Raw genomic sequence first — 27,267 nt, forward strand, 5'->3', positions numbered from 1 at the left:
CTGAGACGGAGATCACAGGGTTATTAGGTGCAGCAGGGATCTTCACAGCTGTCATGTTCTCCTTTTCAAAATGGGCAGAGAAGGCGTTGAGTTCATCTGGTAGTGAAGCATCGCTGCCATTCATGCTATTGGGTTTCGCTTTGTAAGAAGTAATACCTTGCAGACCCTGCCGGAGTTTCCGTGCATCCGATGTTGCCTCCAACCTCATTTGAAATTGTCTCTTTGCCCTTGAAATAGCCCTCCGCAAATCATACAGTACCTGGTTTTCTGGTACAGGCCTGGGTCGCCAGACTTGAATGCCACAGATCTAGCCTTCAGCAGATCATGTACCTCCTGGTTCACCTATGGGTTTTGGTTTGGGAATGTACAGTAAGTCTTTGTAGGCACACACTCATCCACACTGGTTTCAATGAAGTCAGTATCAACTGCAGCATATTCATGCAGCATAATCTTATGGGATTATGTCCTATATCCCAATTCTTAACTCATGTTGATCCATCTATTTGCTGTTTTCAATTAATTGGCTTTGAAGCAAAAGTTATGTGCAAAAAACAACAGATAATCAAAATTCTTTTTTGAAAAAAACATTCAAAATATGAAAAATCGTCAGCTTGTGGTCTTCTAGTCACATAAGGATATACCTACATTTAATAAGTAGAGCAGGCAAACTTTTGTAAGAGAAAAAGTGAACTGGACAGTCCTTATCAGCAGAATAGTACATGTAAATTTATTATAAACTATTTAAAAATTAAGCAGCTAATATTTTGAGCCCATAAATAAAAAAAACTACATAATTTGGAAGTCTGAAAAAATAGAAAATGCTGAAACACTCAGGCAGACTCTGTGGAAGGAAATACAGAATTACTATTTCAGAACCTTCAGCAGAACTATTAAGGTAAAAATGAGGTGGGGGCACAATTAGACTGGATTAGGAAATAGATTTAGATTTTTGCTGGTCCATGAGCCAGTCCTCATTGGAGGATCAGAGATAGAGAGGGTCAGCAACTTTAAATTCGTTAATGTTACTATTTCAGAGGACCTGTCCTGAGTGCAGCACTTCAGTGCAAATATGAAGAAAGCACAGCAGCACCTCTACTTCCTTAGGAGTTAGTGAAGATTCAGCATGACATCTAAACATTTGACAAACTTCTATAGATGTGCAGTGGAGAGTATATTGACTGGTTGTATCACAGCCTGGTATAGAAACACCAATGCCCTTGAATGGAAATCCTACAAAAAGCCGTGGATGCAGTCCATCATTGAAATGTTGTCACAGAAAAGCAGCTTCCATCATCAGGGACCCCAACCATCCAGTACGTGCTCTCTTTTCGCTGATGACATCAGAAAAAAGGTAAACCCTCAGGAACGGTTATTACCCTCAACCATCAGACTCTTGAACCAAATGGGATAACTTCACTCAATCTCAAGGAATTCTGCAGATGCTGGAAATTCAAGCAACACACATCAAAGTTGCTGGTGAATGCAGCAGGCCAGGCAGCATCTCTAGGAAGAGGTAGACGTTTCGGGCCGAGACCCTTCGTCAGGACTTCACTCAACTTCACTTGCCCCCTCATTGAAATGGACTCACAATGCATGGACTCACTTTCAAGGACTCCTCATCTCATGTTCTTGATATTTATTGCTTATTTATTTATTATTATTTCTTTCTTTTTGTTTTTGCGCAGTTTCTTGTCTTTTACTCACTGTTTGAGTATGGTTGGTATGGTCTTTCAGTGATTGTATTATGGTTATTATTCTATTAAGGATTTATTGATTATGCCTCCAAGAAAATGAATCTTAGGATTGTGTATGATGACATATATGTACATTTATGATTAATTTACTTTGAACATTGAAATACTGCTAATAGGGTGATACTAGGGTGGCTAATGAAATTCCATTACCTAGAGAGCTGCCTGGTTGAGGGATTGGTTTCAATAGGTGCATTTAATGTCAAAGAAATGTATACAATATATATCCTGAAATTCTTTTTCTTTGCAAACATCCACAAAAACAGAGGAGTTCCCCAAAAAATGAATGACAGTTAAATGTTACAACCCCAAAGCTTCCCCCCCCCAGCTTCCCCCTCCCACACATAAGCAGCAGGAAAATGACTAACCCCGCCTCCTTCCCCACCAGCAAAACACATCTGCACCCCCCACTGAGCACTCAAGTGAGCAGAAAGCCTCAATTAAAACACAGACTTGCAGTACCCCAAAGACTACTCGTTCACCCGGTAATTTGACATACCATTTGTGGGTTGTGACTGTGTACATACATCTATTGATGCTTCTGGACACATCTTCAGTGATGTTCCTGGAATCATTGGGTGTTTCGGGTCTTTCAACATCATACAACCTCCTCCTGGTGACCCAGCCGGGGCTGATCAGACTCCAGCTTGTGTCCAGATGGCTAGCTACTTATGACTCCATGGCTCCCCTCTTTTGAGCCACAGCCATCTTGAGGCCCTCTCTGTCGCATCGGTGGTACTGCGGATGGCTCTCCTCTTCCTCTCTCCCTCAATGCCCAAAATGCTGAAGGCTCTAACTAAAGAACGGGCTGCGAATCCCCTACAACCAACCTCCACTGGGAGGCACCTCGCTCTCCATCCAGCCTGCTAACAGTTGCTGACCAGTCCTGCGTACTTGGAGAGCTTCCTTTCAAAGGCCTCCTCCAAGCTATCTTCCCATGGGACTGTCAGCTCCAGCAGCACCACTTGCTCAGTAGACTCAGACACCAGGACAATGCCTGGTCGCAGGGTGGTGGCTGCGATATGGTTGGGGAACTTCAGCTGCCCTTCGAGGTCCACCAACAGCTGCCAGTCCCTTGCAGAGGTCAGAATGCCTGCAGATGTTCTTTTGGCAAGTATTGGCTGCTCCCCAGCTCTGACAAAGGCAATGGTCTGCTTGGAGGGTCGAGACCACTTCGCCCACTCAACTCCTGCGCTGACGGCTTCAGCGATGGTCTTCAGGACCTCATCATGCCTCCACCTGTACCGTCCCTCACCAAGTGCCCTTGCACAGCCACTGAGGATGTGCTCCAGGGTTCCTCGCTTGGAGCACAGTGGGCACGCAGATGACTCTGCCTTGCCCCATGTGTGCAGGTTTGATGAGCTTGGAAGCACATCGTACACTGCCTGGATGAGAAATTGGATGCGGTGTGGTTCGGCTTTCCAAAGGTCATCCCAGGTCACTTTCCTCTCAACCGCATTCTCCCATCTTGTCCAAGCTCCCTGTTACTTCATTCCCACCGCCTTGCAGGCTCTCATCTCCTCCACTACTGCTCTCACCTCCTCCTGAACTAGACGGCACCTTTCCTTCCCTCTGGTGTCCATTTGGGGAGTTGGAAAGGATCCTAGCCCAGCTCGGCCTTGTGTGACCACTCCCACCAGCCTCCTGTGACGCAGCCTCGCCTCTGCCTCCTGAACAGCTTCCTCTGCCCTCCACTTCCTGCCAGTACTTACTTGGATCCCTGCTCTAGCCACCTTCGGGTCACTTGAGTCCCTATACTGTAGCACTTCTCTGGCTCTTGTTACCTTGAATTCTTCCTCCAAGGATTTGAAGGGCAGTTGCAGTTTGTTGTGGTGTCCATAGAGTGCGATGCTGCTCAGGCTCTTTGGCAGCCCCAGCCATCTCCTAAGGTGTTTGCTAACCCTCCTCTCTAAGGTTTCGACTGCGAGATCGAAACTGCATAGACGAGGAGGGGCCACAGGATTCTGGGAAGAATGCCATGCTGATACACCCAGGCTTTAATCTTCTCAGGTAGGCCAGACTTGTCCACAGATTTCAGCCAGTCATCCAACTCGGTGCAGGTTGCCTGAATGGATGTTGTGTCCCTTAAAGAGCTGTCAAAAACTTTGCCTAAGCTCTTTACTGGCTTTTCTGTGATAGTTGGATGCCTGCGATGCTGAACCGGAACTTGTTCTCTATGTTCCCTTTCCTCAGCACTATCGATCTTGATTTGGCAGGTTTGAAACGCATCTGGGCTCACTCCACGGGCTTTTCAAGCCCTTGCAGAATCCTCCAGCAGCCTGGGACTGATTCTGTGGTGACTGTGAGGTCATCCATGAATGCCCTGATAGGTGGTTTCCGTTGAGCGGAATTCATTCTGGGCCCTCTGGACTCTGGTTCAGCAGACTTAGTGAGCATGTTCATGGCTAGGGAGAATAGTGTCACTGAGAGTGCACCCTGTGATGATGCCAACCTCCACCTTGTGCCAGGTTGATGTAATTGCTCCTGAAGAGACCCTCATCCTGAAGTTGCTGTAATAATCAGTGATAAGTTCTCTGATTCTGCTGGGGACGTGATATTTGGTCAGTGTGAGCTGCACCAGCTTGTGCGGAATGGAGCCATATGCATTTGCCAGGTCCAGCCACAACACTGACAGGTTGCCCTTGTTCTCTCTGGCCTCCCTGATGAGCTGTGTCACCACACCGATGTGCTCCAGACAGCCCAGCATCCCTGAAATGCCACCCTTCTGGACTGATGTATCAATATAGGTGTTCTTTGCTAGGTAGGTGCACACCCGGTTGGAAACTGCACTGAAGAAGATCTTCGCCTCGACACACAGCAGGGAGATGATGCGAAACTGATCTATCTGGGTGGCATTTTCCCTCCTTCGGGATCCACACCCCTTCAGCCACTCTCCACTGTTCTGGGATCTTCCCCCTTCTCCAGAAGATTCTCAGGATCTTCCACAAATGCAGCAGGAGTTTGGGGCAGTTCTTGTACACTTTGTACGAGGTGTTGCTTGGTCCTGGAGCTGAGCTTGCCCTTGCTTTGCGGACGACCTCTCTGACTTCCTTTAGTTGCAGCTCTGACATGTCGAACTGCACATCCGGTTCATGTGGGTCTATTAGGATGTCGCACTCTCCCAACTCCTGCTCTCTTTCAGGATCATTATATATCTTCTTCAGATGTTGGTCTATGTCTTCCTGTGAACAGGCCAGTTTCCCACTGCGCTTCTCCCCCAGCAACTCCTTAGTGAACTTGAAGGGGTTGGCGATAAAGGCAGCACGTTTTCGAGCCCTTTCACGACTCCGCCTCCGATGCCACTCTGCCCAGCGGAGGACCCTGATTTCTTTCGTAGTATGCACATCAGCTGGGCCAAGCCAACGCGCTCCTCTTCTCCTGCCTCCTTGTATTGTGACTTCAGCGCTTTCATCTCCTGCCTGATGTTGTGGATCCTCAATGCTCTTTGGTTCTTCGAGTAAGATGTTTTGGAGCCTTCCTTCTCCTCTTCTCCGAACCGTTCAGCTGCAATACTAACAATAACTGTTGTCATGGTTTGCAGCTTCCTATCAACCCCTCCCTTCGCCGTTGCCTCCAGAATTTGGTTAACATCGTCATCAAACTGCTTCCACAGTGAAGTCATGTTAGCTGCAGGCCATTTGATCCGCCTCCTGTTAGATTTCATGTTCGAGGGATTAGTTTGCAACACTTGGAGGTTCCGGGCACTATGGGGTGACTCCGGGCCTGGCCCCTCCTTCGCCTCACCAGGTTGGATACCTGCACGTTGTGCTGCTCCTGCTCCTGCAAACTCTTCATCCTCGCTTGGTGGATCTTCAAGCCGCGATCGTTCTTGCAGATTTTGGCACATGCACACTGCTTCCTCATCGTCGTTTGTTCATTGCCTGGGCCTGATGTCGTTGTGTCCATCCGACTGGGGTGCTCATCCTCCCCCACCTCTCGGGCACCCCTGGGGGTATCTTTTCCTTAGATTCTTTGTAGCTTTTGTGGGGGTCCTCCTCTCAGAGGATGCAGATTGGGTTGCCAGCCCGTTCTGCCCTGGTTACCGTCTCTCCGGGCTGTCACTGACTCTCCAGTCGTCACCACTCTTTTCGTGGTTGTCACCCAGTCTTTCCTGGTTGTCACTGATTAACTCAGGGTGTAAGTTGTGTACATACATCTATTGATGCTTCTGGACACATCTTCAGTGATGTTCCTGGAATCATCGGGTGTTTCGGGTCTTTCAACATCATACAACCTCCTCTAGGTGACCCAGCTGGGACTGATCAGACCCTAGCTTGTGTCCAGATGGCTAGCTACTTATGACTCCATGGCTCCCCTCTTTTGATGTAATGTGACCTAAAGGAACATAAAAGTATTCAAAGTTGTTGCTGAGACCTGGAACCCAAAGGAGGATGCTGGAAGTGTGCAGCATATTAAACAATACCTGTGGAATGATAAAAACGAATTGCATTTTACATCTGGGACTTCTTACAGCCAGCTGTCATGCAAACAGTAAAAATAAAATATCTGAAGTTGTTGAATTCATGATTGAATTTAAAAGCTTTCAACATGCCCAGACTGGAGATGAATTGCTGCTCCTTAAACCTGCATTGAGTCTCTGAGGAAAAGTCCAGGAGACTGCAGACAGGTAAGTCAGAATGGAAGTGGAGTGGACAATTAAGGTGCTAGACACCTCTGTCTGGCTGAGAGAGGCTGAGAGCAAACGTTCAAGAAACCTGTAAAAAACAGTAGAAGGCTCTGGTAATTATGATTAAGGAAAGCCAAGGTGAAGGAAAAAAGGAAGTACTGCTGAAGATTTAGTGATTGCTTTGTGCTGCACCTCCATTGAGTCATAAGGGGCAACCCTGAGCTTCCAGTTGCAAGTCATATTAATTTTCCTTTCCAACTGCGTTCCAATCTGTCGTAAAATGGTTTCCTGCACTGACCTAATGAGGCCCAGCATAATCCTATCATCTTCCACCAGCATATGATGCAGCCTTTGGGACTCAATACAGAATGAAGCAGTTTTGGGTACTGGTTTATCTGTTTGCATCAGCACTGGCCAGTTCTGTTGTAAATAATCCATCTGTAACATTAACCCAGATCTTCTCTCTCTACATAGGCACTGTGTAAGGTAGTGTAATTTACTACATTCTTCTTTGGATTTCAAGCTGCTTCAATAGCTCTGCCCTGCAATAACAACTTCTACATGTACTTTTTTTTTTCTCTCTTTTCAACTTCCCTCATGAACCTAACAACCAGAAGGTTCCTTACACAGGGAAACTACCTTGACAACCCTGGTCTTACCCTGCCTGCTATATCCCATCTATCCCTACTCCACTCTCTCTGCAACATGAAATTAAGCTGTTTTCCAGCTTTCACCGAGATCTAGGACCCGAAATGTTAACTTAGTTTCTCCTACCACTGGCAGTGTCTGACTTGATGGTTGCTTCTACAGTTTTTGTGGGTAAAGTTGCATAAAGCCTGATGCGACAAACAGAGTTGATAAAATTCAAAATCTGTAATAAATAAAATCTAGCATGTTAATCAAGAATTTATTTAACCTTACTTGCCTGACAGGAACACTTAAAATTATTGCAGTTACTTAACACTCCTCAATCTACCTTGCTAATGTAGACACCAACTTTTCAGTAGGTTTCTGGATGGGCAGCCAAGTTACCAACCCAAAACTAATGATATTTCTCTTTAAATCAGCGAACTGATGTTATTGATACATTGTCTTTAGCCTTAACTCTATCCTGAGCAATAAAGAACCTTGTTTGTTTTCATATGACTGAATGGAGTCTGAATCAAATAACGTGATGGAAGTGCCTAGGCTTGTGAACTTTTTCCATTATTTTTAATTGCAAACACAGGGGACCCTGTGGCACACAAGCGAACACAGGGGACACTGTGTCCTGAACTCCCAAATTCCCTCAGTAAAACCATCCAGATTTCCCAGATCCATACACACCTGACAATTGACTGATGGACATGACCTGCAGGATTTTCTAGAGACTATTTCTGCCTCTTGCCCATCTGGAATTAAGTTTGGGTCTGCAAGAGTAGAGATGCCTGTCAGTTTAATTATCCAATCCACTTCTACTCTGACTTACCTCTCTGCAGCTTCCTGAACTTCCTCACTGAGGCTCAATGCTGGTTTGAGTAACATCATTTTATCTTCAGTCTGGGCATATTGCACTGTAATGTGATTTTGATTCAAGTTCTACGATGGGTGATTGATAAGTTTGTGGCCTAAGGTAGAAGGAGATGAGTTATTAACTTCAAACTTTCTGCATAATCGCTCGAAGAGTTGACTTGCATGTGCATGTAACGGGAGATGTATAACTCATCTCCTTCTACCTTAGGCCACAAACTTAACAATCACCCCTGCTGTGGACACTTTCTGGAGGTCTGAGATCCGTATGCTCCACTACCACTGGACTAAGTGTGTAAATGTAGGAGGGGACTATGTTGAAAAATAAATGTGCTAGATTTTCTAAAATTGACTCTTTCTACCTTAGGCCACAAACTTATTAATCACCCCTCGTAAATTCAGAATTACCTTTTTGCGTTTAAAATCCTCGTTAGATCCATCTACAGTCTCAACTGAGTACTAAATCCCTTTCAGACTGATGTCACCTTCCACCATTCCCCACAGCTCTATTATTCAGTGCTTGCTCTTGCCATCTTCAGTCCTTTCTTTATCATTTGTCCCTAAAACCCATCGTTTTTTTGATGCGCCTCCCCTAACTTGCTCTCTAAACCTCAATATTCATATTTTTATTCATTTTTTTCCTGTCTGTGATGAGGTATATTTGATTTGGATACTTCTTGATTTCAAAGTATATACAACACAGAAACAGATCATTCAAATTAAAGACGCACTAATGATTAAAGAATAACACATCTTCATCTAACATCCATATCAACATAGCCCTACATTTTTCTTTCATGTCTTTACCATTTTAAATCCATTCATTCTCGTCAAGCTAACTGTTTCTTTTGGTGGTAAGTTACAAATTCTAACCACACTTTGGAAATAGAATTTAAAATTATAGATGTGTTTGAACAAGCCTTTGATTATATTCATGCTGTTCCTGGTATTGGTAGCTGGGATATAGTTCAACTAGTCACACTGACCTGCCCCGGTAGGATCTCATGGCACATTCATTGTATGCCCGGATGAACAGATTATGTAGGACTGATTGCATTTCTCTATTCACAGCTTGTAGTTCAAGGTCCTGAATAAAATAAACTGGATGACATGCAGACCATGAATAAAAATTGATTTCAGATCTGCTACATGTCGTTTATAACTGGTCTGAGTAGAAAACCATGAGCAGCCTATGGAGGAATTATACAAGACATTTGGTGGAGATTTATTGTAGAATTGTATTGTTGTATAAATAATGTAAATTGAGAATAGTTCTGATCTATATTCAGTTGGACTTCAGAGATAAAAAGACAGATGTAGGGAGAGAGTAGTGGAGTGAGCTATTACAGTCTCCTTTCCTTTCTAGGACTTCAGACTGAACCCAGCCCACAATGATAGGATGGAAGTTGTTTTGCAGAAGGAAATGATCCTCTGATGCTGAAGGTAAGATAGTTCATAAAGTGAGGAATAAAAAAAGGTCAGTTAAATTGAGATTATAAAGTGAAGGGGAAAAACTATTCCACTCTGAAGCAGTAAGACCTTGATCAGGTTGTAGAACAATTATTCACCTTTGGTTTCCTTCGCTAAAGAATATTACTTTTTGGTGGATCCTTCTATGGTCAACTTTTAAGATTGTAACTTTTAATTATTTGAACTTTGACTTAGAAGATAAAGTAGTGGACCAAATATTAACCAAGTCATAAGACACAGACCATAGGACATTTGGCCCATTGATTCTGCTTTGCAAACCTAAGAGGGTCAGCATTAGGATGCTTTCAATTAACATAGAGTTATTAATTTTGAAGTGAAAAAAATTGCTTTGAGGTGGGACTACAAATAATTATGCAATATGTTTATTAAATGACACAATCATAAATTTGTTATGCATTCAAGATGCCAATTAGTTTGTCATGTTTAATGACCTGGTAAAATAAAGATTGCTGTTGTGCGTGGTACGTAGCATTTCTGGTTATAAATTAGTTTAATTAAAATGCCAAGCTCTTCACAAAATTTGGAGTCAAACTGTTAAAAGTAACAGTTCTCTACATGCATGGTGCTGAATTTTAACTCTGCAAATGATTTCATAAATTAATTTTCAGAGGGTGATTTATGACTTAGTGCACATAGTAAATTTGTCAGTCTTTCGACTTGGTTTGATGTAAGAAGACATTAATACTTATGAGTAGAATTTGCAATTTAGTATCAGCTGAAGTACCAATCGAGGAAATAATTCTGATGTTGCCTCATGTATGTTGGCATTGCATGGGGACTGAAATATTGCATTGTCTTTTCAGAAGAAATTAGTTATGTGCCAGATTTAAACTGAGGTGAAAATAGTAACTTCTCAGCTGACTTACTTCCCTGTGCTCTGCTGGATTCTTTCGTGTTTCATTCTTCATTTTCCAGTTGCATTGTTTCTACAATTCCAAGTTGCACTACAAAGAGCAATAGGCACAAAAAATTAAGGAAGGATGCCATGTGTACAAGAATGAAAAATAATCTGTGTTTGGTGAAAGAATGCAATTAATTTACAAGCATATTGCAAACATAGTAATCAGTTGTAATGTCATATATGAATTATTGATATTTATTTGATTTGTACTTTTATATTGGATCAAGTAATTGTTAAATTTGCCTGTTGCTAAAATGCAGATTCTATGGCTGATCCAGAATCAATTCACTAGGATATACGGAGAGTGACTGCCTGGCTAACTCACATCTGGTGTGGCTAGCAGAGCTGTTGCCTCACAGTCTCATAAACTAAGGTTCAGTCTTAACTGATGCTGCTGTCTGTTCTTACTATGCACTTTCTCACTGTGTCTTTTCCCCACATACTCCAGATTCTTTCCTTATGTCAAAGATGTGTGCATTGATGTTAATTGGCCACCATAAAATGCTACTAATGTAGTGGCAAATGGTAGAATCTGGGTGCAGTTGATGAGAATGTGGGGAAAATAGAATGAGATTAGTGAAAGTGGATGTTAGATGGTCTATATGCCTTGGTAGAATAATGAGACCTTTTTCCATTCTGTACGACTCCATGACCCTATCTTACTGTAGCTCTGAACAGGAAGCTCTATCAAATCCATCCAGTTTACATTTAGGTTTGTACCAGTTGTGCATGCGCTGTGCATAATTGCCCATGAAACTAAATCCTAATAAAAAGGAAGCTTTAGTCAGGGTAAACTGCTGTATTTTTTCTTCATCGTGTCCTACATAACTGCAACTGTTTTGAAATAAAAATATTTGAAATTTGAAAAAAGAAATGGTTGAAAAGCTCATGGTCATTTTGAATGTTGAAAATATAAAAGTGTTCATAAATATTTTAAGATTTAACATGTTTTATGCATTTAAAACGACTGAGGTAGCTGAACACATATACTAAGAAAATAATGAACTTTTATCTGAATTTTTAGAGGAAATTATACTTTGTGCATTGTAAGCAAAAGTGTTTCAAAAGTGGTACATATCTAAATTTCTGGAGAGTTGAGAGAACGAAGGGAGAAGGGATTGCAATTAGTTCGGTGTTGATAGTTGGCATAAACTCTTTGGGTTGCTTCCATGCTTTCATGCTGTATCTCTCTAGCAATCAAAGTTATTTGGGGACTCTGGGATTGTCTGTAACCAAGAAGGATTTATGAACTATAGTGAAATATGTTGCCATTGATTGTAGCAGATTATTTATCATTTGATTATGAGACAGAAAATCATTGTCCTGGATTTTGTATGGAATCACACAACACTATCAATCAGTTACTGACAATATCTGTAGAATTCCTGCACACATGTGGAAGCCACAATGTTGTTGGAAAGTTGTGGCTTTTCTAAAGAGTATGTTTTGACTCTGGACTCCTTCTGGAATTCAACAGCAGTCTGTGAAATTTTAGTAATTCCACAGCAACAATAATAGGAAAACTATCCAAATTACTGGTGCCATCTTAGACCCGGTGAAGGAATAGTATCTCTATTCAGTTGTTACATTTAAAAATTTTTTAGAGCACTTAACTGTTCTAATTGTTATGAGTTTGCATAAAGTTTAGCATTTTTAAATATGTATGAAGGGATGCATAAACATTGTGTTCCTGGTACCCTGGACAGTTTGCTATTCCAGATTGCAAACAATTCTGTTCAGTTGTTTTACGGGCAAGGCTTCTTTGACAATAGACAAAAGGTGCAGGAATAGGCCATTCGGCCCTTCGAGCCTGCACCGCCATTCACTGTGATCATGGCTGATCATCCCACAATCAGTACCTGTTCCTGCTTTCTCCCTATATCCCTTGACTCTGCTATCCTTAAGAGCGCTATTTAACTCTTTCTTGAAAGAATCCAGAGAAGTGGCCTTCACTGCATTCTGAGGCAGAGCATTCCACAGAACCACAACCCTCTGTGTGAAAAAGTTTTTCCTCAACTCCGTTCTAAATGGTCTACTCCTTATTCTTAAACTGTGGCCTCTGGTTCTGGACTCCCCCTACATCAGGAATATGTTTCCTGCCTCTAGCGTGTCCAATCCCTTAATAATCTTATATGTTTCAATCAGATCCCCTCTCAGCCTTCTAAATTCCAGTGTATACAAGCCCAGTTGCTCCAAACTTTCAACATATGACATTCCCGTCATCCCTGCAATTAACCCAATGAACCGACGCTGCACTCCCTCCATAGCAAGAATGTCCTTCCTTTGGCTTCACTTTCTCCTCATTATTGGACCCCTCTGCCTCCACATTTTGTCTATTCTTTTCAATTATATTGATTGCGAAATTGAATTTTCCTCTGTATCTATGATAGGTATAGTAGCTATATACACTCAATGGTCAATTTATTAGGCACACCTGTACATAGCTCATTAATACAAATATCTAATTTGCCAATCATGTGGCAGCAACTCAGGCATAAAAACATGCAGACATGGTCAAGAGGTTTGGTTGTTGTTCAGACCAATCATTAGATTGGGAGAAAATTTAATCTAAGTGACTTTGACCATGAAATAATTGTTGGCACCAGATGGGGTGGTTTGAGTATCTTGGAAGCTACTGATTTCTTGGGATTTTCACGCGCAATGATCTCTAGTGTTTACAAAAATGGAAAAAAAAATCATCCAGTGAGTGGTGGTTCTGTAGGTAAAAGCATCTTGTTAAAGAGAGAGGTCAGAGGAGAATGGCCAGAAAGACGAGAGTAACTCAAACCATGCATTACAACAGTGGTGTCCAGAAGAGCATCTCTAAATGCACAACGTGTTGAATGTTGAAATGGATGGTGTACAGCAGCAGAAGACAATAGCAGGTTCCACTCCTGTTACCACTTTATCAAGTATCACCTAATCACAACTCAGGAATGATAGAATTGTAGATGGCACAGTAGCACAATGCTTTACAGTACTAGCAACCTGGGTTCAATTCCCACCACGCCCTGTGACCGCATGGTTTTCCTCCCACAGTCCAAAGACGTACCGCTTGGTAAGTTACTTGGTCATTGTAAATTGTCCCATGATTATGCTAAGATTAAATTGGGGATTGCTGGATAGCATGGCTCGAAGGGCCAGAAGGGCCTATTCTGTGCTGTGTCTCAATAAATAAATAAGTGTAAGTGAGCCAAACGAGGAAGGATGTAAAGCTTTGAAAAGAGGTATTAGATGCTCCACATATGATGGAAAATGACCAACATGAAATAGTTAAGCATTAGGCTGAAAGATACCTCAGTTTTAATTAACTGATCATATCCAGTCAATGTAAAACTATAATCAACAAAGCCTAATAAAATACTTAAGTACGTAACTGCAACTTAGATTATGAGAACACTCAGTCCTCTTTTATTGTCATTTAGAAATGCATACATGCATTAAGAAATGATACAATGTTTATTCGGAGTGATGAGAACAGGACAAACCAAAGACTAACACTGACAGAACCACATAATTATTAGTTACAGCAGTGCAAAGCAATACCATAATTTGATGAAGAACAAACCATGGGCACGGTAAATAAAATCTCAAAAGTCCCCAAGTTGATTGACTCCCGAGTCCCCAATAGCAGGCGGCAAAAGGGAGAAACTCCCTGCCATAAACCTCCAGACACCGTTAACTTGCCGATGCATTGGAAGCAGCCGACCACAGCCGACAATGAGTCCATCCGTCCGAAAACTTCGAGCTTCCGACCAGCCTCTCCGATACAGCCTCCCGAGCGCCTTCGATCTCACCCCGGCCGCTGAAACACGCAGGCTTCGGGGCCTTCTGCTCCGGAGATTCCGGTTTCCACACGGTAGCAGCAGCAGCGAAGTGGGCATTTCAGAAGTTTTCCAGATGTTCCTCCGTACTCTCACATCCGTTTCTCCATCAAATCAGAATTGTGCACGGTCCCCTACTTGACAGATTACAGATATCATTCACCGGAGAGGCCGCGCCTGCTGCATCGCGCCGCCATCTTCTCCTCCTCCCAATTTGGGGAAAGTAATGAACAAGCTGTAGAATGCTTTAGTTAAAGCACACGTGAAGTATTGGTTCTGGGTTCTAAGGGAACAACTGTAACATTCATTGCCGGAGGCAAAGCGAAGAAAAGCCACAAGGCTGGATCCTATTACCCTACAATATTATCTGTGAAGCCATCAGAAACTCTGCAGGAATCGTGAAGCAAAGATCCCATTGTCATGAGAGCTCTGGATTTCTGCAGCATTTATAAACTTTGTTCTAGAAGGATGTGACTTCAAGCAAATTTATAATGAATGAGGTTCACGGGCAGAGTTGTTTGAACTTTGATTGCATTCCGAGACAGGGTGTTCTATTTCTGTGTCATTTTTGCATCAGGTAGTCGTATCACTCACTTCCTGCTTTGATTTTGATTACCACTGCTCCTGTACTCCGAGGCCGAGGTGAAGTCAAAATAGTTTTTCAATGGTGCCTTGATTGAGTTCCCTGTTTCAGAATCAGGTTTGATATCATTGGCATATGTTGTGAAATGTGTTTTTTTTTGCAGTAGCAGTACATTACAATGTTGTTCGTCCATCGTTGACATCGAAGAGGACCTCGACACCATAATGATGGTGTCGAGACTAGCGTGTGATTTAGATTTAAGTGAGGGAGAGTTGTGCAGCGTCAGCCTCACTCTCTCTTCCCAATTCCCATCTGGATCCAGTGGCAAGACCCAGTCGAGATGGCTGGAGATGGGACTAGGCGCAGTGGATGACCAGGACGTCTTCTGTGTCTTGTCCTGCTCTACACGTTCCACGATGCTTGCAGAGACCGCCTTCTTGGCCGTTGGACCTTCCATTGGTCTCGTCCGCTCAATCCGCCGGAGTCTGTCTTCACATGCTGGGATAGACAACTCCCTATCTCACCGAGGGTTTGAGACCCGTTGGCTACCCTCACCTGGTTTAGCCGGCTTGTCAAAGCCGTTGCCCAGGGTGTGGCCGCTGTCGCATGCAAACAGCTATGGGGAGCCACAGGTGAGAGCTGAGTGCCAGGTGGGGACCAAAGGTGGACTAACCGCCCTGAAAAGGACGCAACATGTTCCCCCACCAGAGGTGCTACCCCTCCCTGACACCCCATACACCCCACATTACAATACATAATAATGAAAAAGTATAAATTACAATAATAAGTATATATTAAAAAAATAAATAACTAGTGCAAAAAGACAGGGAAAAAGTAGTGAGGTAGTGTTCATGGGTTCATTCTCCATTGAGAAATCTAATGGTGGAGGGGAACAAACTGCTCCTGAAATAATAAGTGTGTGTCTTCAGGTTCCTGTACCTCGTCCTTGATGGTAGCAATGGGCATGTCCTGGGTGATGGGGGTCCTTATTGTTGGATGCCATCTATTTGAGGCATTGACTTTTGCAGATGTCCTCAATGCTGGGAGGCTAATGCCCATGTTGGAGCAGGCTGAGTTTAAAGCTTTTCAAATCCTGTTTAGTGGCCCCTCCATACCAAATGGTGATGCAGCCATTTAGAATGCTCTCCATGGTACATCTTTAGAAATTTGTGAGTGTCTTTGGTGTCATACCAAGTCTCCTCAAACTCCCAATGAAATACAGCTGCTGTCATACCTTTTTTATAATTGCATCTATGTGTTGGGCCATGACAGATCTTCAGAGATATTGACACACATAAACTTGAAATAGATCACCCTGCTGAAGGGTCTTGGCCCGAAACGTCAACTGTACTCTTTTCCATAGATGCTGCCTGGCTGCTGAGTTCCTCCAGCATTTTGTGTGAATTGCTCACCCTTTTCACTTCTGATCCTTTGATGAGGACTATACTTTATTGTCGCCAAATAATTGATACTGGAACGTACAATCATCACAGCGATATTTGATTCTGTGCTTCCCACTCCCTGGATTACAAATTGATAGTAAATATTAAAAATTTAAATTATAAATCATAAATAGAAAATAGAAAAATGGAAAGTATGGTAGTGCAAAAAAACGGAAAGGCAGGTCCGGATATTTGGAGGGTACGGCCCAGATCCGGGTCAGGATCCGTTCATCAGTCTTATCACAGTTGGAAAGAAGCTGTTCCCAAATCTGGCCATACGAGTCTTCAAGCTCCTGAGCTTTCTCCTGGAGGGAAGAGGGACGAAAAGTGTGTTGGCTGGGTGGGTCGTATCCTTGATTATCCTGGCAGCACAGCTCCGACATTGTGCGGTGTAAAGTGAGCCCACGGACGGAAGATTGGTTTGTGTGATGTGCTGCGCCGTGTTCACGATCTTCTGCAGCTTCTTTCGGTCTTGGGCAGGACAACTTCCATACCAGATTGTGATGCACCCTAGAAGAATGCTTTCTACGGTGCATCTATAAAAATTAGTGAGGGTTTTAAGGGACAGGCCAACTTTTTTTAGTTTGTGTTCCCTTGATCTACCCTTCCTTGAATGGAAAATACTACAAAATGTAGTGGATACAGCCCAGTCTATCACTGGTAAACCCTCCCCATCTTTGGGCATATCTATTCGAAACACTGTCATAGGAAAGCGGAATCCATCATCACGGACTCCCAGCACCCAGGCTGCTCCTGTGTCTTATGGTCTTACGGACAAGCTCTCTTCTCACTGCTGCCATTAGAAGGAAGGTACAGAAGCCTCCGAATTCACAGTTCCAGTTTCACGAACAGTTATTTCCCCTCAACCATTAGGCTTTTGAACCAAATGATGAATCTTTACACAACTTCTCTTTCCCCATGATTTAAATGTTCCCACAATCTATGCACAGACCTTCAGTGACTCTTATCTCATGTTCTCGATAGTTCTTGCTTATTTATTTATGTTTATTATTTCCTTCTTTTTGTATTTGCACAGTTTGTTGTCTTTTGTACACTGGTTAAACACACAAGTTGGTGTAGTCTTTCACTGATTCTCTTACGGTTATTACGGATTTATCGCGTATGCCCGTGACAATGAATCACAGGGTTATGTATAATAATTTGATTATAAATTTACTTTGAACTTTGAAGTCCACAATCAGTTCCTTGATCTTACTGATGTTCAGTGCGAGGTTGTTTCAACACCATTCAACCAGCTGATCTATCTCTCTCCAGTACAGCTCCTCGATAATGGTTGTGTCATCGGCATATTTATAGATGGCATCTGAGCTGTGCCTAGCCACACAGTTGTGGGTGTAGAGAGAGTAGAGCAGTCGGCTAAGCACACATCCCCCAGGTGCACCGGTCAACGAAGAGGAGATGCTATTTTTGATCTGCCCAGAATGTGATCACCCAGTGATGAAGTCAAGGGAAGTACAGAAACCCAGGTTTTGGAGCTTATTGATTATAAATGATGGTATGGTTGTGTTGAACTCTGAACTGTAATCTATAAACAGTAGCCTGATATAGGCATTGCTATGCCCAGGTGCTCCAATGTCGAGTGGAGAGCCAATGAGATCGCATCCGCTGTGGACCTACTGTGCCAGTAGGCAAATTGCAGCAGAATCAGGTCCTTGATTAGGCAGAAGCTGATTCTAGCTAGAACCAATCTCTTAAAGCACCTCATTACAGTAGATGTGAGTGCTTCTGAGCAATAGTCATTGAGGTAGTTCACTCTGCTCTTCTTGGACACTGGTATAACTGTTGCCCTGCCCTTTTGAAACAGATGGGAACCTCCAACTGCAGCAGTGAGAGATTGAAGATGTCCTTGAGCCCTTATGTCCATCGGCACAGGTTTTCAGAACCCTACCGCACACACCATTCCTTGAACAAGGTTCACCTTCTTGAAAGACGTTCTGATGTTGGCCTCAGAGACAGAGATCACAGGGTCACCGGATGTTGCAGGGATTCGTACAGGTGTAGTTTTATTCTCCATTTCAAAGTGTTCATAAAGGCATTGAGCTCATCTGAGAGTGAAGCATCACAGCCATTCAGGATGTTAGGTTTCACTTTGGAGGAAGCGATGGCCTACAAACCCTGCCAGAGCTGGTGTGCATCCAATTCTGTACCAAACCATAACTGGAATTGTTTTCACACTCTTAAAGTAGTCCTACCTGGACTTCTTGTATCATACTGGATCACTAGTCTTGAATGCCACAGATCTAACCCACAAAAGGCTATGAATTTTTTGGTTCAACCGTGGTTTTTGGTTTGGGTATGTCCAGTACGTTCTTAAAGGCACACACACATACACTCAGGTCTTGATAAAGTCAGTGACAACTGTGACATTTTCATTCAGATTCAAAGGTGAACCCTGAATATTATCCAGTCCATCAACTCAAAGCAGCCCTGTATGCATCTCTCCGCATCCCTTGACCATATCTCTTGGTCCTCACCACTAGTGGTGCGGTCTTTAGTCTTTGCCTACAGTATATGCTGGGAGGAGAAGTGCAGCAAGGTGATTGCACTTTCCAAGGTGCAGGCGTGCGATGTCACAGTAAATGTTCAAACAGCATGTTTCGTGGACCTTTTGTTGACTTTGTGATTTCTGTCGAGACAGACAAATTTGAAGGAGTGGCATTCAAAAGGGTTCCTTGAATCCTCATGGCAAGTATGATGGAGCCGGGGAGTGTAGGTGGTGGTGGGGGCGGGGAGGGGGGCAGCATTTGAGAGCAGAGGGTTCATGGTGAAATTCCCATGGATTGATTGGAGTAGGTTATGATATGTTACAGTATGTCAATGGATATGTCGTTGGGTTCAAGATATCTGATATTTAGCAACAAGTAAGCCATTGACTTGGGCTTGACTTAAGGTACTACTGACTGCCTATGTGGATGAATTCAACTGCATATCATTGGGTTTAGTGTGACAGCTTGTTAACCACCAGAGGGCAATAGTCTGTGGCACGTTATATGTGCGTGACCTTCTTAATTAGAATATCATTTATTGAAAAAATTTCTATTAACATTATTAATTAAATGAATGAAATACAAGAAAAGACCTCCCAGTCAATAGATCAACCTTCTGTGAAGTATACACAGCCACATCTGGTCAAATCATTGTCATTTGCGGGATTGTTCCCAGCATTATAAAAGTGACACAAATTCCCAGTGGCTTACCATTCCTTGCTACCCTGGTTACTTCCTTTTTCACTGTTTATTAAAGAGCTATAAAATATTCAGCCATCCTCAAGATTGACACAGTTATTAGAGTATATGCTAATTATTGGCTAAGTACCAAATTTGCGGATTTGTGAAAAGCAATAACTGTTTAAAAGCAAAATCACTCAAGTAGCTTAACCCCAATGTGCTCAGCCCTTCTCAGCCTTTAACAAGGTTTCCTCACTTACAAGGTTCTCCTTGTATGAATTCAGCAGAGCTGAAGGAGACTGTTGTTGTTCCCTTGGAGACCTTTGCTGGTCTTGTGCATGCAATATTAACAAACAGTAACCCCTGTGTAACAGCAAGCTGAGTTTTACTAAATGTCTGACAAAAAAAATCTCCAGATTTAAGGTCTCATGGCACATATATTTAGTGAAATGTAATGTGCTTTTTTCCTGAGCAATCTCAGATTTGAAAAAACTGATAATATTACTGAATCACATCACCAGCTGTTCTGCTTTACTTGTTCAAGATCAGGTATTTTGCAGATGCCTCTTTAACTCTGTAAATATTTTTAATTATCAGTCTCTCTTTGCCTCACCTTGGTTTCAGGAAGATTATCCTCATTCACATCCATAGCTGTTATCAGAATATTGCTTATTATGAGGGTTCATTAGGATTAATGTATATTAATGTTATCAACATCTTTTGTGAGAAAGGCCCTAAAGTGTCAACAGATTAAGCTCAGGACGTTCTTTCACAATGCTCCAATATTGCACTCTGGCTGCCATATTTGTCCAAAGGCGTTGGTAAAGAATGACCATCTGCATGAAGCAGTAGAGAACTGAAGACATCAATGGAATCCCCAGTAGCATGAGTCCCTGTTTAGAAAGAAGACTCGGGATGGCTTCATGCAGGAAATAGCCAATTTTGGACCACTAGTAATGACAGGTTTGGTGATGCATTTTTTTTTGCTGCAAGGACAAAGTAGTTACCCCAAGAAAATATTCCTTGCAGTGGATTGACTGAACTATTGTGCCAATTATCGCTTCCAATTATGGATCAATTCCACACTGGTTTACAGCCAGGAACCTACTTTGAAGACCAGTGAAGATCTCACTTTAGAAGACTGATGAGATACATGTAGCATCACTTTCATCCCATCAGTTTTGAAATGTGTTATTGTAATTCTTAAGCTCAAGCAACAAATAGTGCTCTATGAAAATGGGGAACTATGTCATGTCCAGTTTCTGCACAGCACCGTCTGGAGTCTGGAACAGAGGAATACAATAGAAGGGTTGCTTCAGTGAAGGAATGGCATTCACCACAAAAACGAGCCTTCCAAGGAGGAATTTTCTCCTTGACTAGGATTCAAAAGAACAAGAAAGAACCAGAGTGAAAAATGCAGGAAGTGCAATCTATAAAACAAGAAAAAACTGTTTATCACAAATGCCTGACTGTTGCCATAATGGCTTTCGAAGCTTCTAAATGGCGCATGGCAATTCAAGCCTTAAAGAGGTTGGGAAAGTAGAATGCAAACAGAGCAAGTAATCTTTTGGAACTTCCTTTTAGCTACGCTCAGATAATGTTTCAGTGCTTTGGATCATCATGTTTCCAGTTTCCTGCTTAGATTCACCACCTCAGGTTCTCATCTGCTCTCGCCCACTCTCTGTGGGGGGATGGAGTACAGAATGAGCTGACCTCTTTCGCCAAACACAAAGCCCCCTCATCCACTGAGGCAGAGTGGCAATAACACCTCATGTAGTCCTGAAGCCCTACTCCAGAACATACTTTGACAACCATTAACAAAATAAAAAGCTTTTTACCTGGTTTTAAATATTTCAAAACTATTCCAGTTGATATTAATAATTAATATAAAAATTGATATTAATTTAATTAGTACACCATTAAACAATAAAAAGCTAATTATAATAAGTAATGTACTTACCTTCAGATATCTTTTTCTACAGGAACCCTCAGGTGTAGATCTGAAAGCCAGATTTCCTTATTTATTAATTTTCTTTAGTCATTTTCTGGGACCTAGGCATCGTTTTCAGGGCATATTTATTATGCACCTTTAATTGAACATACTTATGATGAGACACTGCACTCTTTCTGGTGACCATGTTCTCACAGTGCCGTTGGATATGGTGTCCTGCAATTTAGACTGAGCTATGATAAAGGATTAGCAATGTGTTTCCTGACAATCTGCAAGTGGTGGTGTTCCCATGCACCTGCTACCCTCACCCTCCTTGGTGATCGTAGGCTTGGGAGGTGCAGCGCATTAGCCCTGGAACAAATGAATGTTGCTGGCAATGAATGGGATAGCAGTCAAACAGGCTGCTCTAGCTTTGATGGTGTCAAGTTTCTTGTGAGTTGGTGGAACTACAGTTATCCAGGCAAATGGAGAATATGCCATTATGATCCTGACATGCATTGTAGATGCTGGGAGTCTCACTCATTGAAGGTTAAATATCCACTGCAATGCTCATGTAGACACAATATTTATGGGGCTGGTCCAATTATATGGCCAATCAGTGGACGTCCCCAGATGTTGATGGTAATTCCACTGAATGTCAAAAATAAGTGGTTGGGCCCCCTTTTCTTGGAGATAGTCATTGCCTAGTATTTTTACGGTGCGGTTGTTACCTGCCAGTTATCAGCCAGTGGCCAAATGTTCATGAGGTCCTGCTGCATGCAAGTATGGACTACTTCATTTGCTGTGGATATAAAGTGTATCTGGATCCTTCAACACTGGAGTCAGGATGTTCAGTTTGGTGCTTCAATACTTGATTTCCAGGATGTATTAGACTTTCACATTGTGCTAGTTATTCACTGCCCTTTAGCCCTTTACCTTTGCCACATATCACCTACCAGCTTCTCACTTCATCCCCCATACCTCGCCCACCCACCTTCCTCCTCACCTGGCTTCACCTATCACCTTCCAGCTTGTACTCCTTCCCCATCCTCCACCTTCTTATTCTGGTTTTGTCCCCTTTCCTTTCCAGTCCTGATAAATGGTCTCAAGCCAAAACATTGATTATTTCTTCCTTTCCACGGATGCTGTCTGACATGCTGAGTTCCTACGGTATCTTGTCTGTGCTTCTCTGGATTTCCAGCATCTGCAGAATCTCCTGTGTTGATGAACTTAGAGCATAAGACAGTACATGGAACTATGACACTGGGGCTGTTACAAAAACTTCGGTGTCAGAAGGGCAGCAATGGCTGCTGGATGTTCCAGGGCTTAGATGTTTCAAATGGGACAGGGAAGGAGGTAAAAGAGGTGTGGGGTTGCATTCCTTATCAGGGATAATATCACAGCTGCAGAAAGGGGGTATTGTCCACTGGGTCAGTGTGGGTGGAAGTCAGAAACAGAAAGGGAGCAATCACTCTAGTGGGAGTATTCTTTAGATCCCCCAATAGTAACAAAATTCAAAATTTGAGGTATTGTGGCGAGCATTTGGTCCATAATGACAGATAAGGAAGCTCTTTTACTCACAATGGTTTTATTGTGATAAACACAAAACAGACTGGGCACCATAACCCGGAGAGTGAACCCAATCAGTCTCACACCGACGGGGGAGGTGACCATCACACACCCCGGTTACAGTTAGGGTGACCCACAAATACACAAGCAAATAATTGTATAACCCAAGCTAAGGTGTAACAATAAACAAACTGGAACGTCCCACCATAATCCCATAAAAGCATTTTAACACAAGAACAATAAACAGTACTGGTCATTAGAAACGCAGGGGCGGGCTGTCGACCACGCCCACACCCAGAATGTCACACTATATTTATTAACAATGTTATACAACCTTGAGATTTGTCTGCTTACAGGCAGCCACAAAACAAGAAACTTGAAAGAACCCAATTTTTAAAAAGACCAACACCCAATGTGCAGAGGGAGAAAATAAAAAACAAATCATGCGAACAGCAAAAGCAAGTATTCAGAATGAAAGTGAGTCCATAGATCCGAAGCCCAGAGCAGGCCCATAGCCTCAGCCTCAGTTCATCACACAGCAGGGCAAATCGTCGCGAAGCTCACAGACACGGAGCTAGGAGCAGCTGGAGCAGGAAACAACTTCAGCCTCAGTGCCGAAGAGAGCAGCAAGCAGAACCAACCCAACTCTCACCTCTGGTCCTGACACCCTACCTTTTCAGTCCATCTGGCCCGATATTTAAATTGTCCATACACTGGGTCATCCACTGTACTCGAACTCAGGCCCCATTACATCAATATGATTTGGGCTGGACCCCGCTGCCACGTTCCAGCCTGTACCCGACCTTCCCAAATTTGCCCAGCACTAAGATCAATCTAACCTTGTTCCTGGTTTAGGTGGATGGGCACTGAAACTCCTCCGCTCCGCTCACTCCAACTCCGTCTCAAACATGCCTCGAACTTGCTCCAGCTTTGCATCGCACCTGCATGCCTCGACCTTCGAGCAGCCTCTCCTTCACTTGCCTCTTCATTGTTTGCAGTGATTGTTTAGCACTAAAACAGAGACACTGAGGAGCAGATTGGGAGGCAGATATTGGAAAGGTGCAAAAATAGTAGGGTTGTGTGATAGCTTACCTAAAATTGATAGGCACCTCCTTAGTGCAAAAGATTTAGAACAGGAGGATGCCTAGAGTAGGGGTAGGACCAAATAGGGATAGAAGAGAAAACATGTGGCTGGAGTTGGAGGAAGTAGGAGAGGTCCTTAATAAATGTGTTGCTTTAGTATTAAGCAGTGAAAGTGATCCTTATGAATTTGAGCTCAGTGTAAAATAGTTTGTTATGTTTGAACATGTTAATGATAAGAAAGAGGTTATGCTAGAACGTTTGAAAAACATTAGGATGGATAAGACCCCAGGCCAGACAGGATATACCGCAGTTTTCTATGGGAAGCGAGGGAATAGGTTGCTGCATATTTGGCAGTGGTTTTGTATCCTCAGTGGCCACAAGAGTAGTACCAGATTGGAGTGTGCCAAATATTATTCCTTTATTCAAGAAAATAATAGGAATAACCTTGGGAATTATAGACCAGTGAGTCATATGTCAGTGCTGGGTAAGCTACTGGAAAAATATCTTAGAGATGGAATTTATGTGCATTTAGAGAAACAGTCTGATTCAGGATAGTCAGCATGGCTTTATGAGGGCAGTTCATGCCTTATGAGCCAGATTGAATTCTCTGAGATTGAAGGTAGACCAGTGACAGTACTGTATGTGGATTTTAGTGAGGCATTTGACAATGGTTTTCAATGGTAAGTCAAACTTGAAGGCAGAGTACAAGGGTAATGGTAGGATACTTAACAGTGGGGATGAACAGAGGATCTTGGGGGTCCATGTACATAGATCCTTCAAAGTTGCTGTGCAAGTTAATAGGGTGGTTAAGAAGGCATATGGAGCATTAGTCTTCATTAGAAGATTGTGTTCAAAAGCTGCAAGGAACTGTTGCAGCTCTATTAAACTCTGGTTAGATCACACTTGGAGCATTGTGTTCAGTTCTGATCACCTCATATTAGAAAGGATATAGAAGCTTTAGAAAGGATGCAGAGGAGATTTACTAGGATGATGTCTGGATTAGAACATATGAGGATAGGTTGAGCAACCTAGGGCTTTTCTATTTGGAGAGAAGGAAAAAGAGGTGTGGCTTTGAGAGAAGTGTACAAGATAATAAGAGGCATAAGTAGAGTAGACGGGCAGAGAGATTTTTCCTGAGTAGAAATTACTAATTACAAGGTGTCATCATTTTAAGGAGAAAAGCATGGGGGGGGGGATGTCAGAGATAGGTTTTCTACACAGAGAGTGATAGGTGTGTGAAACCTATGATGATGGTGGAGGAACATACATTAGGGACATTTAAGAGACTCTTAGATGGGTACATCCGTGAAAGCAAAATAGAAGTCTATGTGGGAGGGAAGGGTTAGGTTGACCTTAGAGCAGGTTAAAAAGTCAGCACAAAATTGTGGGTCAAAAGGCCTGTATTGTTCTATACTGTGCAATGTTCTGTGTTCAATATGCTGTCAAGGAAAAGTGAAGCAGTGCTACAGGCCAAAAATTGAAGCTCAGTGGAACATATCTAATTGATTGTTTCAAAGTTTGATGTGATTGTAGGAATTTGCAATTCAAGTACACAGCAAGTAGCTATTGTGACCCGGAGAGGACAAGACAAATATACGAGGGATGATTGATAAGTTCGTGGCCTAGGGTAGAAAGAGTCAATTTTAGAAAACCTAGTACATTTATTTTTCCTACATTTACACACTTAGTCCAGCAGTCGTGGAGCATATGGATCCCTTCTTTGTAAAAGTCGGTGTCTTGGAAATCCAGAAGTGGTCCACAGCAGGTGTGATTGATAAGTTTGTGGCCCAAGGTAGAAGGAAATGACTTATTAACTTCAAACTTTTTGCATTTTCTCTCAAAGAGTTGAACTGCATGTGCTTGTAACGAGAGCTGCAGAACTCATCTCCTTCTACATTAGGCTTATCAATCACCCCTGATGTAGACCACTTCTACAAAGAAGGGATCCGTATGCTCCACAACCGTTGGACTAAGTGTGTATATGTAGGAGGGGAGTATGTTGAAAAATAAATGTGCCAGGTTTTCTAAAATTGACTTCTTCTGCCTTAGGCAACAAACTTATCAATCACCCCTCGTATTGGGTAGTGGCATCTTCTACAGAATATTGTTAAAGGTACTTCATTACAAGGGATGGGTGAAGGTTTTGGAGCAGGTTCTGTAAAGGTTTTCCGGGATATTGTCTAGATTAAAGGGTGTTAACTATAAGGAGAGGATGAGCAGACTTGGACTGTTTTCTCTGGAGCAACAGAAGCTGAGGGAGTGACCTAATAGAATTATGAAAAGCATAATATCAGAGTCTTTTTCCCAGGGCTGGAAGGTCAAACGTTTTAGGGAAGATGAGACAGGCTTAAAGGAATTGTGTAACACAGTTTTTTTCATGTGGAGAGTGTTGGCTGTCCGGAATGTGCTGCCAGGAAAAGTCATGGAAGCAAATATGATAGAACCTTTCAAAGGCATTTTGATAGACACAGCAACGGACAGAGAAAGAAGAGATATAGACCATGTGAAGGCAGATGTGCAGGGGGCCTGTTCCTGTTCTGCAGAAGGAAGGACTTTTAAAAAAGGGCTTCGAGTTTCTGGTTGGTTGCATATTTAATTGAGTGTAAATTGGCTAAAATCAGTGAGATTGCTATAAAAAGTAATGGAATTTTAAGCACAACTGGTATTCCACACAATCCATTTCCACTGTTCATGGAAGCTTAGTCTCGGAAATGGCCGTGGACCCAGAGGTAGTAAATCAGCAGTGGGACTTTCCACTATTCATTTCCTTGCTGGCTTCACAGGAGACTATAAAGCTCAGCTGTATCTCATGGGTACAGCAATATAAGACAGCTTTGAATGGATTTTGGAAATTTAAAAAAAAACTTATTGTGATCTGACTGACTAAAATATTTGTTTGTATTTTTTAAAGAAGTGCATCTGTGGCCTTTATTAATTAAACTGTACCAGTTTCAGGATCTTAAATTATCAAGGAACATTAAAAAAAACTAATTTAAAAGAAACTGTTCTAGAAATTTAATCCTGCAGGAAAAAGAAATATTTTTACACACCAGTATTTAAGCAATTCCTGTTTGCATATTTAACACTTAAACAGGTACCTAGACATCCCTTCCAGGTGGGGCAAAGATAACATACATCTCTTCCGACCTGTCTGTTACATTTAGCAATTGTAATGTGGTCTTCTCTACATCAACAAGACCAAGTTTAGACTAGTAGATCATTTTGCAGAGGTCTTGCACTCTACTTAGGTCTCTTCTGTCTTGATTCAACTCCTTATCCTCTCCCTCACCTGGTTCCATGTGCCTTTCCTCCCTTCCTTTTCTGATTCTATATTTCACCATTTTCCCCTGCACCGACACATACCCCTTT

General features: G+C 42.5%; 1 protein-coding gene across 1 annotated transcript in view; it reads left to right on the forward strand.

Moving 5' to 3' along the window:
* The window catches only part of sgcd (sarcoglycan, delta (dystrophin-associated glycoprotein)), a 543,710-nt gene that overhangs the window by 149,377 nt on the left and 367,066 nt on the right, over positions 1-27,267 (forward strand). The window contains exon 2 of the mRNA XM_072264010.1: positions 9,254-9,330. Within this exon, the coding sequence (XP_072120111.1) occupies positions 9,322-9,330 (9 nt within the window). The 5' untranslated portion in view covers positions 9,254-9,321. The remainder of the gene's footprint in view (positions 1-9,253; positions 9,331-27,267) is intronic.

The sequence above is a fragment of the Mobula birostris genome, chromosome 7 (assembly GCF_030028105.1).
Source record: "Mobula birostris isolate sMobBir1 chromosome 7, sMobBir1.hap1, whole genome shotgun sequence".
Lineage (NCBI taxonomy): Eukaryota > Metazoa > Chordata > Chondrichthyes > Myliobatiformes > Myliobatidae > Mobula > Mobula birostris.